The 14161-nt window shown below is 42.0% G+C and overlaps 1 protein-coding gene across 4 annotated transcripts in view; it reads left to right on the top strand.

Annotated features, from left to right (window-relative positions):
• The window catches only part of LOC308308014 (interferon alpha/beta receptor 1b-like), a 34565-nt gene that overhangs the window by 6434 nt on the left and 13970 nt on the right, over positions 1-14161 (top strand). For 2 of the 4 annotated variants that reach the window (XM_080753368.1, XM_080753367.1), the window contains exons 2-5: positions 664-768; positions 8265-8415; positions 8758-8939; positions 13011-13171. In XM_080753368.1, coding sequence (XP_080609494.1) covers positions 664-768; positions 8265-8415; positions 8758-8939; positions 13011-13171 — 599 coding nt within the window. The remainder of the gene's footprint in view (positions 1-663; positions 769-8264; positions 8416-8757; positions 8940-13010; positions 13172-14161) is intronic. The other 2 variants (XM_080753370.1, XM_080753369.1) reach the window with 1 other exon arrangement.

Raw genomic sequence — 14161 nt, 5'->3', positions numbered from 1 at the left:
AGGGTTCCAAAGTTAGCGGGAGGAGCCCGTTTTGTAAGAAGTAGCCATAAATCACAAACGAAACATCCAGTCAACACCAAATTTTAACCACAAGTGGGGGGCGCTATACTGAACATATACCCAAAAGCATTTCCACTTCGACCCATAGGGGGCACCACAAACGCGCAAAACGTAACCGTTTCGTGCCAAAACGTGTTTTTCAGGGGGAACGACCCTCTCAAGACGAAACACTAACACCAACCGCTACACAAGGTTGCACAGACTTAGCGAGCTGCAGGCACACTTAAAATTTCTTAGAAATTTTCTTTTCTAGTCTTTATCAGGAGTTCATATTTTATTGTTCATATTATGTAGTCTATGTATTTATTTATTACCAAAAGAGGTTCCATGTGCATTTTGAAGGTTCATGGGACATTCTTGCACTTTGTCCCTGTATACAGTACTTTTATGTTGCTGATTGCCTCAGTAGAACACAAAATCTGCCAGAATAGTGATGTGGACATGTACAGTTTGTACTGTCATTAACTAAACATGTCAGTTACATGCACTGTTGTGTCTTTAACTAAACCACAATGCCCTAATAATAATAGCGATGCACACATTGAAATTACTTCTTCAATTTGTTTGGTTAATCAACTACCATTTAACCTCTGTATTTTCCAGGCACTGCAGCCCAAAATGCAACAGGAGGCAGCCCTAAAACCACACAAGGTCCACAGACATATTATTCTACAACAACACTTTCCCCGGGTCCCACAACAGTAGCAGGTACAGCTGCCAAATGTTATCTCTACAGTTTTATTTGACACGCTCTGATCTGAAGTCTGGAGTTTAACATCTTCATCAGACGACACAAGCTGTAATTATTCTTCCTTTATGACTCACAAACCCTTGTGACAGTGGGTGTTAGTCACCCCTGTTATGGCTTGAATAGTGCTGTGCATGAACACGTTGAGACTAGGGATGTCCCAATTATGACATTTTACTTGGCGATTAATATTGTCGCTCAAGTAATTGCGATCAAAGATTTAATTAAGTGTGCCTGCCATGCAATGGCAAAACACTTATTGTAATCCGCCATACTTGTATAATAATAATAATCACTTCACAAAATTTCGGCACGTAATAACTGCCGCACAATTTACGCCACCGCCGCAATATATACATCAAAACGTGTGGCTCGGCCGGGAATGGGGTGCTATTACTTTTCTAAGAGAAAAGTTGTATCGTTTAATTGATATTAATTTATTAGTGAATTAATTTTACCCATTGACTTATAATGGGAATCGCAAAAACTCACATTCAATATTTTTTTTCTCGCAAACCATAGGGGCTACAGTTTCAAAACTTGGAGAGGAGATTTATAATGATATCAAGGATTAAATAAAAAATAATTTCGTCAGTTGGCCTCATGGTGGCGCTATAACAGTCCACTTTACCTTTCGGCCTGTAACTCTTGAACCGTGGGTCGGAAAATTAAAATTCCTTTTTCCCTGGATTCCTTGGGTCATGACGCATCTCCTCATATAGGCCACGCCCATTTGCGTCAGGATAGATTTTCCGCCATTTTGAATTTTCTTCAAAACACACTTTTTGCTCCTTTTCCTACATATTTTCTCCAAATGTCACAAAAATCAATACACACGATCTATGGACTCATGCGATAAACATATTTAAACGATATTTTGATAGTCCATACCGTTCTTCCGTAACAGGGTTCCAAAGTTAGCGGGAGGAGCCCGTTTTGTAAGAAGTAGCCATAAATCACAAACGAAACATCCAGTCAACACCAAATTTTAACCACAAGTGGGGGGCGCTATACTGAACATATACCCAAAAGCATTTCCACTTCAACCCATAGGGGGCACCACAAACGCGCAAAACGTAACCGTTTCATGCCAAAACGTGTTTTTCAGGGGGAACGACCCTCTCAAAACGAAACACTAACACCAACCGCTACACAAGGTTGCACAGACTTAGCGAGCTGCAGGCACACTTAAAATTTCTTAGAAATTTTCTTTTCTAGTTGTGTTTGTCGTTGAACATAATGAATTGAAATAACATTTCTGTCTGGCTGTCTGGATTAACTTTATACTTTGTAACTTAAAATGAAAAAAGAAGAAGACAAAGTAGTGGAAAACAAGCTTGTAGATCTGTTATTTCCACTGTTTTCTTTAAAGTTTTGAAAAAGTTTTGAAAGATTCTTCAACATGGAAATGATTGACAATTATGCAAAAATATAAATTGCAATTATCTCAAATACTGTAATTGCGATTATGTAATAATTGTGACAGCCTAGTTGAGGATTAGCTTTGCTTGGAAGGGAGGATTGATTGAATACTTTATTAGACAGAAATGTAAAAGGCATGAAGTACAGTCAGACATTTAGGCGAAAAGGATTGCGCAACAAAGTTCAGTGGACTTGTTGTTGTTTTATCCTTTCTCACTGACTTTGATTGATTGATTGAAGAATTTATTAGAAGTTTGCATAGGAAAATGTACAGTTTCATGACATTGCAGTTCACAGGTACATGGTCAACTAAAAGGATACGCCCAAGAAAGCCTATGGCTTGTTTCAATTGAGATCCTTTAAAAAAAAAAACTCATATAACATTGAATGACAGACAGATAGAATACAGTACTATGTATGCAGAAGATATCATCAGAAAAACAGCTGTAAAAAAAAACCACAATGACTTGATTGAAATGGAGATATCTTCATTCATTTGCAAATCAAATTAAGTTAAGGAGAAGGGGAAGTCATCCAAACTGTTCAATAGTACTACGAAATATTTACAGTACTTGAGTTTAACTATCTACCGACATGTGTACTAATAAGTATTATACTTAAGTTATTAACTGAAAAAGTACAAACACAAAAGCAAGTTAAACCAGTGTGGACATGGCTACAATGGCACAAAATTAAGTTGAAGAGAAGAATGATCAAAACCAAGGGATTTGATGGCTCGCTACTGTATCAGTTAAGTTTCATTTTTCCTCAGGCCATCCTCCTATATTGCCATCTGATTTCTCTTCAGCCTTAATCATTATGTATTGTGTCACATGACATCTTATCTTCTTGGCTGGTTGACTGTGTTCAGGAATGTGTGTGTCGTGGAATGTATTTATTGTTTTGTTTCTGGGTCTGATTGAGAAACAGTGTAGTTAGTCACTCCTACGTACAGTACCTGAGTCCCAGTGAAATCTGATGAACAAAGACTGCAGGGAATGCACACAGAGACAGGTACAGAGATCAGTGGCGTAAAGTAAGGTAAAGTTGGTGACTATGCAAGTATTTCACATGACTGGCATCAAAGAACTGGCCTGGATAAAAGTCAGTGCGATCACGAATGCTTGTTGTTGCTATTGCATCTCCCCTTCCAATAAAGTAAGGCCAAGTACCCACCGCCTGGCCATTATAGATACTAAAGATAAAGATGGCCACGGTTGCCTAATACATTTTGATAAACTCGCAACGTAACCAAGCTACGGGGAGGGAGAGGCTAGTACGCGAGTGACTAATGCCAAGGTGCGTCAGTGGTTGCCTGGCAACGTCAAGACCAGCAGGATAGAGGGAGGGTCCTGAAAGTGAGTGACAGGTACGTCACTCGTTTTTTAGAATCCGCTGGCTGCAAAAAACAGCCGGCCGAACTCAACCTAAGTTTATCAGCCGGCAGCCATAGTTTGGTGTGACCATGCTTTTAAGAGGTGGTGCCATAGTTTTTAGCATAGCTTTTTCTGTGTTTCATGTGTCTAGGAGTTTCACAGTATTTCATTAGACCCCCTCGTGTGGTTGTTATGAGCAATTATGTATTCCCTTTGTATTTTGGGTTTCTTCCTCGCGGCTGCCACCTTGTGGGTCAAAAGTGCCAATCCAAAAACACAGTTAAGCTGGTTGCACACTGCACTGTGTGTTTTCGTTGCGTTTTGGAAATCCAAAATCAGGAGGCCAGGGAGAGAGAGAGGAAAGAGAGAGAGAGAGAGAGAGAGAGAGAGAGAGAGAGAGAGAGAGCGAGCAAGGGACTAATGAACTGCTGGGTGTGGCCACATAAAAAACAAATTTTACCTCTTTCTGTACACTTTTTGGAAGAAAATCTTCCTCCTAATATAATCATAATACCTGATAATCATGTTTGGGGGGGTGGGGTGTCTGTGTGTGTGTGTGTGTGGGGGGGGGGGGTCATGGCACCCCATCTTTAACTCAGTCGGTGCCATATTTAAAGTGGGATGACCTCTTATATTGCCGGTTCGCCAACAAAGGGTTAAAACAATAGTGTGCACGCTGGTGCACACATTCGTGCACAGATCATGCACTATGCACGTGCATGCTTTTCACAGCTTTCAAACAAAAAAATCCGCTTGGAAATCCGTTCAGGCATTCAGGAGAAAGGAGCCCTTATGTTTTCTTCAAATATAAACAAACATGGCTGCCATGTTTGAAAGATGGGGTTGGTATGGGGGTTAAACATGCAATTTCGCGATCGCGATCATGCCTAGTACACTGTATACACTATATATATATTTTTTTTTATTATTTAAAAAAAAAAAGACGTTCAGAAGATGTCTGGCAGGGAGGTCCATAGTGAAAAAGACGTTTTTATTATAGAAAACGTCTTTTTTGGCAGGGTATGAGTAACAGAGTATTTCAATTTTCTACATTGCAGTATTGATACTTTTACTTTAAGTAAAAAAAAAATAGTACTTTTCCCACTACTGTTTGTTAGTTACACCTTCATACCTGAGTCCCGCTGGCGTAGAGCCCAGTGGAAACTGATGAACAACAAAGGAACACAGAGGTAACAGGTACACAAATAGACAGACCCAGTGTTGCAGTGGTGATTTAATCTTTAGTGGGATGCTATTTTAATGACGTCACGCGCACGTGACTTAATAGATCTGAGGCCGATTATAAAAAGGATCCATAGGGGCTATTTATGAGATCAGTGCAGATTTGCAAAAAAAAGAAATAATATTAATGTGTGTGTTTGTGTGTGTGTGTGTGTGTGTGTGTGTGTGTGTGTGGGGGGGGGGGGGGGGGGGGGGATACCAGGAATAATTGACAATAAATGCATGTCTTTTGCATTAAAATAAGCAGCTGAACAATGTTTACCAATTGGAGATACGAGAAATCGAGATGATTCTTTTTGTGTCACTCACAAAAGTCACTCATACAGGTGCCGATGCAAATTTACTTTTTTTTCCTAACTTGCAACGTTTCCTCTTCCCTCATGCAAGGTGCATAATGGTTCAAATGACTACTGAAGGTTACATGTGTATAAACAACTGAGTATTTGAATTGGCCAGACTAGCAATATAGAATACAACAGAACTTCAGAAGCTGCTTCTACCAAACGAAGCATGGATTGCCACTCACACATTCACAGCGGAGGCAGATGAGAACTTATGTATTCATAACACCCCAAAAATCGGTGTGCGCTGTTTATTTCTCTTACACAGACTTGTATCTGTGTCTATATGAGTATGACAGAGGTATATCGATGCAAGGTTGGGGGGTTCACATATTGACATAAAATGGGTCTCAAAATAAATGTCAGTCTTGGGATTTTGTTTTGCTTTAATCCCTTTGTAGCAACAACTACCCCCAAAGGGGTTCCAGACCTAAATGTGCAGCCTTTGTAAACTTTGTTGAGGTGTGACTGTGAACCTACGCCGTGTTTTTGTTTGATGCATGTGCGTGCGCCGTGCTCCTGAGAAATCCTTTGGACGAACACTGTGGCACTTTGTGCAATGAGCAATGCAACACCGGTGTCCTACTGTAGAGGACAGGACATGCTGCATGATAATTATGAACACTTACTGGTTGGAACAAATAAACATCTTGTGGTTCCAAAACGCCAGTGTGCCGTGACTGAGGCAAGATTAGGTGTGCCTTAGGAGTTTAACTTGCCTGTTGATGTGCCTCTGGGCACTATACCATTTTGAAAACAACTGGTGTAGATTACTACAGTATGTGACACATTGAAGTACTGCACTGTAGGTGGACCTTACAGTTAGGGCCGCAACTGTTGATTATTGTCTTAGCGATAATAATCATTCAGTTAATCTGTGTGTTTTTTTCTTCACATATTATTTAGCGAAACAACATGAATAATAATAATTTATTTACAAATAATGGATTAGTCTAACCAACCACTGTTAGCCAGACAACTGTTCCACAATCTCTTAATGTTATATCTGGAACTCCAACTCCTAAAATCTGAGAAAGGAAGCTGTCATCTGTTCGTCATTTCTTTTTAGTTGAACGTCTGTTTGATGTTGCGTTGCTGTGTGTGGAGTTGTGTCGTGGAATGGTTGAGAGGGATCATGTGAGTGATAGACAGAGAGAGAGAGAGAGAGAGAGAGAGAGAGGAGACAAAAGAAAACTGTTTTATATCAGAGAGGGATATTGTGCAACCATGAGCTCTGTAGGTCCTCTGGGAGCTTCAGTTTGCTCATGTTCACAGACTACAAGCACACACATACTAAACAGACACACACATAAACACGCACACACAGGTACACACCGTGTCATAGCACTGTCTTTGACCTTTGTTATGTTTGGAAGATGAGCAGGACATTGTAGAGGAGCGTTTGTGAGCACAAGAACAAGTGGGAACAGACATGAGAGGCCTTCAGGCCATGAATTCTGCAGGCTGCGATGTCAGTGTATCAAGGTGTTTTCGGCTGAATTGATAAACTATATTGTCACTGTCTGGTGTCCTAAAGGTTGGAGTGTGGAATTAATATTGTCCTGCTCCTGCTGCATATTAAAGAAATGGAAATGTTTGATATGCTGTCAGGTGGTCAATCTTGTGACACTGCTAATGAAAGACAACATATCAACGCAGAAAACCTTTTGTTTTGAGTTGGCATCCGATCATGTTTTTTGGTCACTCTCCACCTACTGTTCTGCTACACATTACTCACTTACTGTACATAAACATCTAGAGATTCTAGACAGTAGACACACACACCTGCAGGAAACAAACATACAAGTTTAGCCGGTCTTTAATTTTTATCTCAGCTATTCTTAGATCAGATGAATATTTCTGTACTTAAAATAACTCCCGGTTCTACGCTTGATTTGTCTCAATGGCTCTTGCAATGTGTCTCTGTTCTGCAAAGTCTCTCTCGGTGCAGAATACCTGGTATTTGAAGTGTTATCGCTTCCTCTCTGGTGTTGTGAATGAAAGTGTACACACTTCTGTTTTTTATGAACCCCTTATTTAGTCAGAGAATGTCAAGTGGGCCCGGGCCGCCGGCGTGGTGGTCCGGCTGCAATACCAGCCGGACAGCGCGTCACAGGTTTGAATCCCGATCCCGACAACCTTTCCTGGGTGTCATTCCCCATATCTCTCTCCTCATTTCCTGTCAAGTCTACTGTCCTATCAATAAAGGCATAAAAGCCACAAAACAAATCTTGGGAAAAAAAAGAGAATGTCCACTGAACTGAGTTGTGGGTTCCTTGCCTTGCTCAATGTTACCTCAATTGTTCCTGAATCAGTAATTTCATTGAATTTAACCCAATTGACCCCAGGAAGTTCAGGGATTCAATAAATGTGAGGAAAGTTATTTTAACAGAGCCGAGATGGTTTGTGTTGTGTTCACAAGTCACTGCTACTGAAAGAATGTCAAGAATGACTCCCATGTAGTTGTCTGTGCCTCCCTGGACCTCCCTAATCAGTCCCAAATCTGTTACAAATCCGGTTGGCCTTGGGCGAGTCATCACAAATGTTCATTTAATGACCCTACACTGCCTGGTTCTCAGCTTTCCTACTGTCCCTCCTGGACTGTCTCCCTCTCAGCTTTCCTAGTGTATGTCTGTCTCAACTACACTCTCCCTCTTTAATACTTTCTGACTGTACACTGTTTTGAAAAGAAAATCTTCCTAGTATTATAATAATACCTGAAGATCATGTTTCGGCACCCGTCTTTAAAATATACATTATACAACACAAAACCCTTTACTCATACAACAAGAGCTTTCTGTTGCTCCAAAAGTGACAGGCAGGCTTGTAGCATACGCAAAGTTACTCTGTTGGTGCCCACAAAGACTGGGCTCAGATCAGTTAACTCACGTCTATATTTCGCTCTGATGTCTTATGCGAGGGGACACACCAGTATGTGCTGTTCGTTTGGTATACCAGTATCACATTGACAAATACCTACAATGTCTGACAACAACATGTGGTGTTGTGTATACTCTGGTACTTGTATTATGTCGTCGGTCCTGCATCTCTTGACGTGTGCTTTCTCGTGTGCAGTCCAGGCAGACGGATCGTCGCAGGCAGAGCTTCCGGCGCCACACAACTTGACCATGCGGACCTTGAACACCCTGTACATTCTGCTGTGGGACTGGAACCAAACCCCCACTGCTGGGAACCACCCCGTGACGTTCACCGCCCAGTACATAGCGTAAGTCCCACTATTACTAGAGTTGTTCCGATACTGCCTAAAGTGCTGGTATCGGCGAGTATGCCAGTCTATGCCCTTCCGATATCACGTCATTTATCACATGATGATGTTTCATTAACTGTCATACTTTGCTTCATGCTTCAGTCTTACATTATTTACTAACTTGTAGCTGCACTTAAACTTTTTTTTTTATATACATATTTTATTGGATCGTTATGCAAGTTGGTATCAGAATCTGTATGATGAGGTCGCAAAAACTTAAAATTGACCACTTAAACCCAAAATAATGAGACGATTAACAATTATGAATTATTATTTGTTTGTTTTTTTGCCAACCTCCAGGAAGTACAAGTACAAGAAGAATAAGGGCTGGATGAGCGTTTGTGACAGAACACCAGACACCCGCTGTGACCTGACCCAGTCAAACCTCCACTATCTGGGCATCTTCGTCCTTCGAGTCAGAGCCAACCAGGGCAGGACCCACTCTGCATGGACAGAGAGAGAGTTCTGTCCTGATAAAGAGGGTGAGTGAGAGAGTAGGAGAGGGAAACTGGGAGAGAGGAATGAGAGGGGGAACCGATATATCGGTTTGGTTTGGTCCATTCCTTGATTATTTGATGAAAATATATATATATTTTTCAAATAATCGATTAAATCATTTGCTACCCCCTCCCGAGTTATTCCCGTTGTTTGGCGCCGCCATGCGTCAATTTTCTTTTTTTGAAAACATTTGTTTTACTTCTAGGCATGATCGCGATCACGAAATTGCATGTTTGACCCCCAGACCAACCCCATCTTTCAAAACATGGCAGCCATGTTTGTTTACATTTGAAGAAAACATGATGGCTGCTATCTCATGAATGCCTGAACGGATTTCCAAGCAGATTCTTTTTGGTTTGAAAGCTGTTAACAGCGTGCACACACGTGGTGCATGATACTGTGCATGGGTGTGCATGATCCATGCACTATGGCAGTGTATGGAGAATTTGCCAGTTCAGCCTGAAAATGGCAATTTTTAACCCATTTAGAATGGGTACACATTATTGTGTATCATTATTTTAACTATTGAAAAATAGTAGATATACAAGCTCACAGTGTGGCACTGAGTGCCGCGCTGCGAGCTTGTATATCTGCTATTTTAGAAAAATCGTGAAAATTAGAATTTTGACCCGATTCTATAAGTGTCTTTTGAATCCTTCTAAGGTTTTTTGAAAAACCTATGTTTCTATGTCAGCAATCTGGCCAGCCATCACCAAAGAAAAGGACCTTTTCACTTCAACTGGAGCTCAGTTAGTCTGTTCTTGAGAGACTACTATGTCAGTGGTTTTCAAACTTTTTCATGTGAAGGACCCCCAAAATGATATGTATTTGGCCACGGACCCCCATCTCAAAATATTTAGTTCCAGGGACCACCCAGAAGCAAAATGTGAGTTACAAACGTTCGCTTTGAAAATACATATATTCAAAGATTTGCACACATTTTCACAACTTTTTCAAAAATAGCAGATCTACAAGCTCGCAGCGCGGCACTCAGCGCTCAGTGAGCTTGTAGATCTGCCATTTTTCACTGGTTAAAGCATTCAATAATTCTAGGCCTAAATGGGTTAAAGGGCAGCAAATGAGTTAATAAATGTAAATGGTGCATTTACATAGCACCTTTATTCAAGGCACTTTACAATGATTGTGCTTTACATTGACCCATTCTCACCGACGACGTACCGGCTCCCAAACGGCCATTCGACCTCCCGAGCCACTTTGATGAGCTGTTGCACCCCTAATAAACACGTAAGAACTGGAGCCATGTGATCCACTTTCTTCGCATTGGCAAGGACACCAGCTGCAGTGTTGTGTGAATCAACTGCAGAGAGGGAGAAGAAAGGAGAGCAATTAGAGTGATGGAGAGAGAAGAGTGGAATCCTGAGCAGTCTGGTTGCTATGTGAACAGGTCTCCTGGGAAGGCAGCGGGTCTCTCTATCTGTGTGTGTCTCTCTCGCCCTCTCTCTATTGATTATTTTCCTAGCGACAGTGTTAATTATGACACCACCTTTCTATTTAGTTAGTCATCCAAAATGATATACTGTGTACACACTCACTCACTCACTCACTCACGCACGCACGCACGCACGCACGCACGCACACACACACACACACACAGTCTCTCTCATTGGTGTCAACTGAGAGTCAATGCAGAAACCATTAGGCCACACAAATGATTGTGATTCATGATTTAATGATTTGTTTTGGCCTTGAACACATACATGTATGTTTGTCTCGTAATAAAAAAAAATGCACAGGGAAGACAAATAACTGAAATATAAAATTAATTACTGACATTTATACATTTTATACTAAAACAAACGGTAAAAATAGCAGAAAAACATTATCTACAAGATTACATGCTTATGTAATAATTGTGACAGGTCTACCGGACAGAATAAGACACCATTCCACTTTTGTCGTTCACCAAATAAGAGACTAATAGGGCACAGATGCTGCTGTGTAATATCAAATGAATATTCCATACGTGCAGACTTTGTTATTCTGAAACCCTTCCAACAACTGTTCCCCCCTGCAGACCAAAACACTCATTCCAAATTCCAATGGCCGTCCTAGACACAGACTAGGAGAACCTTGGGGTGGTTTGTTTTTAATGGAATACGTCTTGGCTGCAATATTAAAAATGCATTTTGAAAGTGGTTGAGGATGAAGCAATAAGCAATAACACAACCTTAAATAATTAAATATGCACAATTACCTGCCATTATCTCAAATAGCTTGGGCTGAGTTCTAATCTGTGCTGATAGCTTGAGGCCCCTTGGGGAATGGCAGTGTTTGTTTTTATTTTTATTTAATTTTTCTGGAATAAGTCACTGAAATAAGTCACCTTAAGTTGTACAGTTGGTGTGATTGTGTTTTGTTATTGATGAACGGTTATCGATAGGTCTGTGTATGTGCTAGGCCTCCCCTCCACCTTGACCTCTATGCAAACTTTCGGAAAAGAAAGATCAACCTTCCTAGTATGCATTTGTGTACGATTGATTCTGGATGGAGACACTTCACTGTCATCTGTGGGTGGACGGGTCCTCCTGGCCCACAGGATGATGATCAACCTTTTTCATTTTGACCCCCAGTTTGATAATGCACAGGATTTTATTCAGTTTTGTACCTCTGGCACACTCATTTCTAATATTAACCAGTAAGACTCCCTAATCGGGAGATAAGCGACCGTAGGTCACTTATCTCCACAAATAGGGCAAAAATGTGTTTTGCCAAAATCTTCCTGATCCATGTTGATGACATGAGTGTAGACATACTGTGTAGTGATTTTAGGGCAAAATCTGTAGGAGCAGTGTCCAAAAATGTGTTTTTAAAAATCGGCCTGGAGGTGGCGCTATATGGGAGAGATTCATGTAGATGGGATGAGTGTAGACATACTGTGTACCGATTTGCGTGATTTTAGGGCAGAAATTGTAGGAGCAGTGTCCAAAAATGTGTTTTGCAAGAATCGGCCTCATGGTGGCGCTAGAAGAGGGCCATGTGAGAAATGAGGGGTGGGGTCTCCGCGCCGGCAAGGCGGACGAATAGGTACCGGCCCCGGCTGTCCCGGTCGCTCCTAGCCGGAGTTACGGCATTTTATGTGAGCTGCAGTGTAGGGGGTCCTCCACTGGGGGCGCCACCACTTTTGCATCCGTTCTGGAGCACCAGGAGTGGGTGGTCCCCGGGAATTCCCCGTGAGCAGCCCCGTTGGGGTGGTCATTTGGTCAGTTTAGCACATTTGGTCATTTTTTACATCTGGGGGTCCCCCAGGGACCTGGGGTTCCCTGGAGCTCCGGGGGTCCTTGGAGGTTGTAGTTTGGCAGGTAAGGAACGTGTGTGCAAAATTTGGCATGGATCGGGGCAACAGTTGCGGAGATATGAGCAGGGCAAGAGTGTGACGTGTGAGGTGTGACAGACAGACTGACAGACAGACTGACTTACACTTTGTGCAGGGTTTGATAGTAAATGCGACCTACGGTCGCAATAAAGTACTATGTAAGGGATAACGTCTCGCTCAGCAGTCATTATAGAGTGATAGGAGCCCGACAGGTTGATATGCCACCGACGCCAAGCGGAGAAGCATATCAACCTGAAGGGCTCCCGTCACTCTATAATGACTGCTGAGCGAGATGTTATCCCGCTTATTACCCGGCTACTAAATAAAATAAATAATTTGACTCAAAACTAAAAACAAAACAAAGTATTTCCTTACAGACGGCTGAAAGCGTAACACGGTCAAATAGAATCTATTTTCTGTTACTGCGTCGTCTATTTCTCGCCTCAAATGTTTTTAAAGACATTCTTCAGAGCAATGTTTAGTTGTAAATGTCGCTGTGTGTTTGTTTACATGGTAGACATGTTGGATACGGCACTAAATCCACGCAGTGCAGCCTGAATGCAGCAGCTGCTCTGAGCCGTTGATTAGGCAGCGGTGAATTATAGAGCGGAGCGGTCATTATACGCCTATAATTCACCGCTGATTTCAGCGCTCGACCAATCAGAATCAAGCATCCAAACAAGCCGGGTAATAATACAATGCTATCTCTCCCCCCCCCCAGCTGCTGTGGGCCCTCCGTCCCGGGTAGATGTGTCTCCTGCCGGCTACCTGCTGGATGTGTCCATCTCAGACCCTCTGACCTCCAACAACACCTCCATGAGAGCTCAGGTGCCAGACATGTACTACCGCATCATCTACTGGGAACGCTCCCAGGACGCACAGGTACAACCCCACATCATTACTGGGACCTCTCCCACCATCACAGGTACCCGAGTAGCGGGGGCGGCTAGCTGAATGGGTTAACCCATTTAGGCCTAGAATTATTGAATGCTTTAACCCAGTGAAAAATAGCAGATATACAAGCTCACAGCGCGGCACCGAGTGCCGCGCTGCGAGCTTGTAGATCTGCTATTTTTGAAAGAGTCGTGAAAATGTGTGCAAATCTTTGAATATATGCGTTTTCAGAGCAAACGTTTGTAACTCAAATTTTGCTTCTGGGGGGTCCCTGGAACTAGATATTTTGAGATGCGCGTCCGTGGCCAAATACATATCGTTTTGGGGGTCCTTCACGTGAAAAGGTTTGAGAACCACTGCCATAATAGTGTCTCAAGAACAGACTAACTGAGCTCCAGTTAAGTGAAAAGGACCTTTTCTTTGACGATGGCTGGCCAGATTGCTGACATAGAAACATAGGGTTTTTCAAAAAATCTTAGAAGGATTCAAAAGACACTTATAGAATCGGGTCAAAATTCTAATTTTCATGTTTTTTTTCAAAAATAGCAGATCTACAAGCTCGCAGCTGTGAGCTTGTATATCTGCTATTTTTCAATAGTTAAAGCATAACATAATGATACACAAAATGTGTACCCGTTCTGAATGGGTTAAGGAGCCCGCCTGGGGAACCAGTGCCCCTGGTTGTCCCAGGTTCGATTCCAGGCCAGGCCAGCAATGTCGATGTGTGTCCCTGAGCAACACTATAACCCCTAATTGCTCTCACGCTCCTTGTGGGCAGCGAAACAGCTGGGTTGGGCTGAAAATACTGAATTTCCCCCTCGGGAGGAAGTAGGTAACTGCTATTATTATTATTATTTGATCGAACAGTAAACGGTAAACGGAGGTAAAAAGAAATAGTGTCCAGTCACTGCTTCCTAAGTGTCTCTCCGTATGTCATCATAAAAACAAATAATAATAATAATTATCAGTGCAATGCCA

Source organism: Nannobrachium achirus (assembly GCF_963921795.1).
Source record: "Nannobrachium achirus genome assembly, chromosome: 22".
NCBI classification, from domain to species: Eukaryota; Metazoa; Chordata; class Actinopteri; order Myctophiformes; family Myctophidae; genus Nannobrachium; species Nannobrachium achirus.
This window is presented reverse-complemented; position numbering and strand designations above follow the sequence as displayed.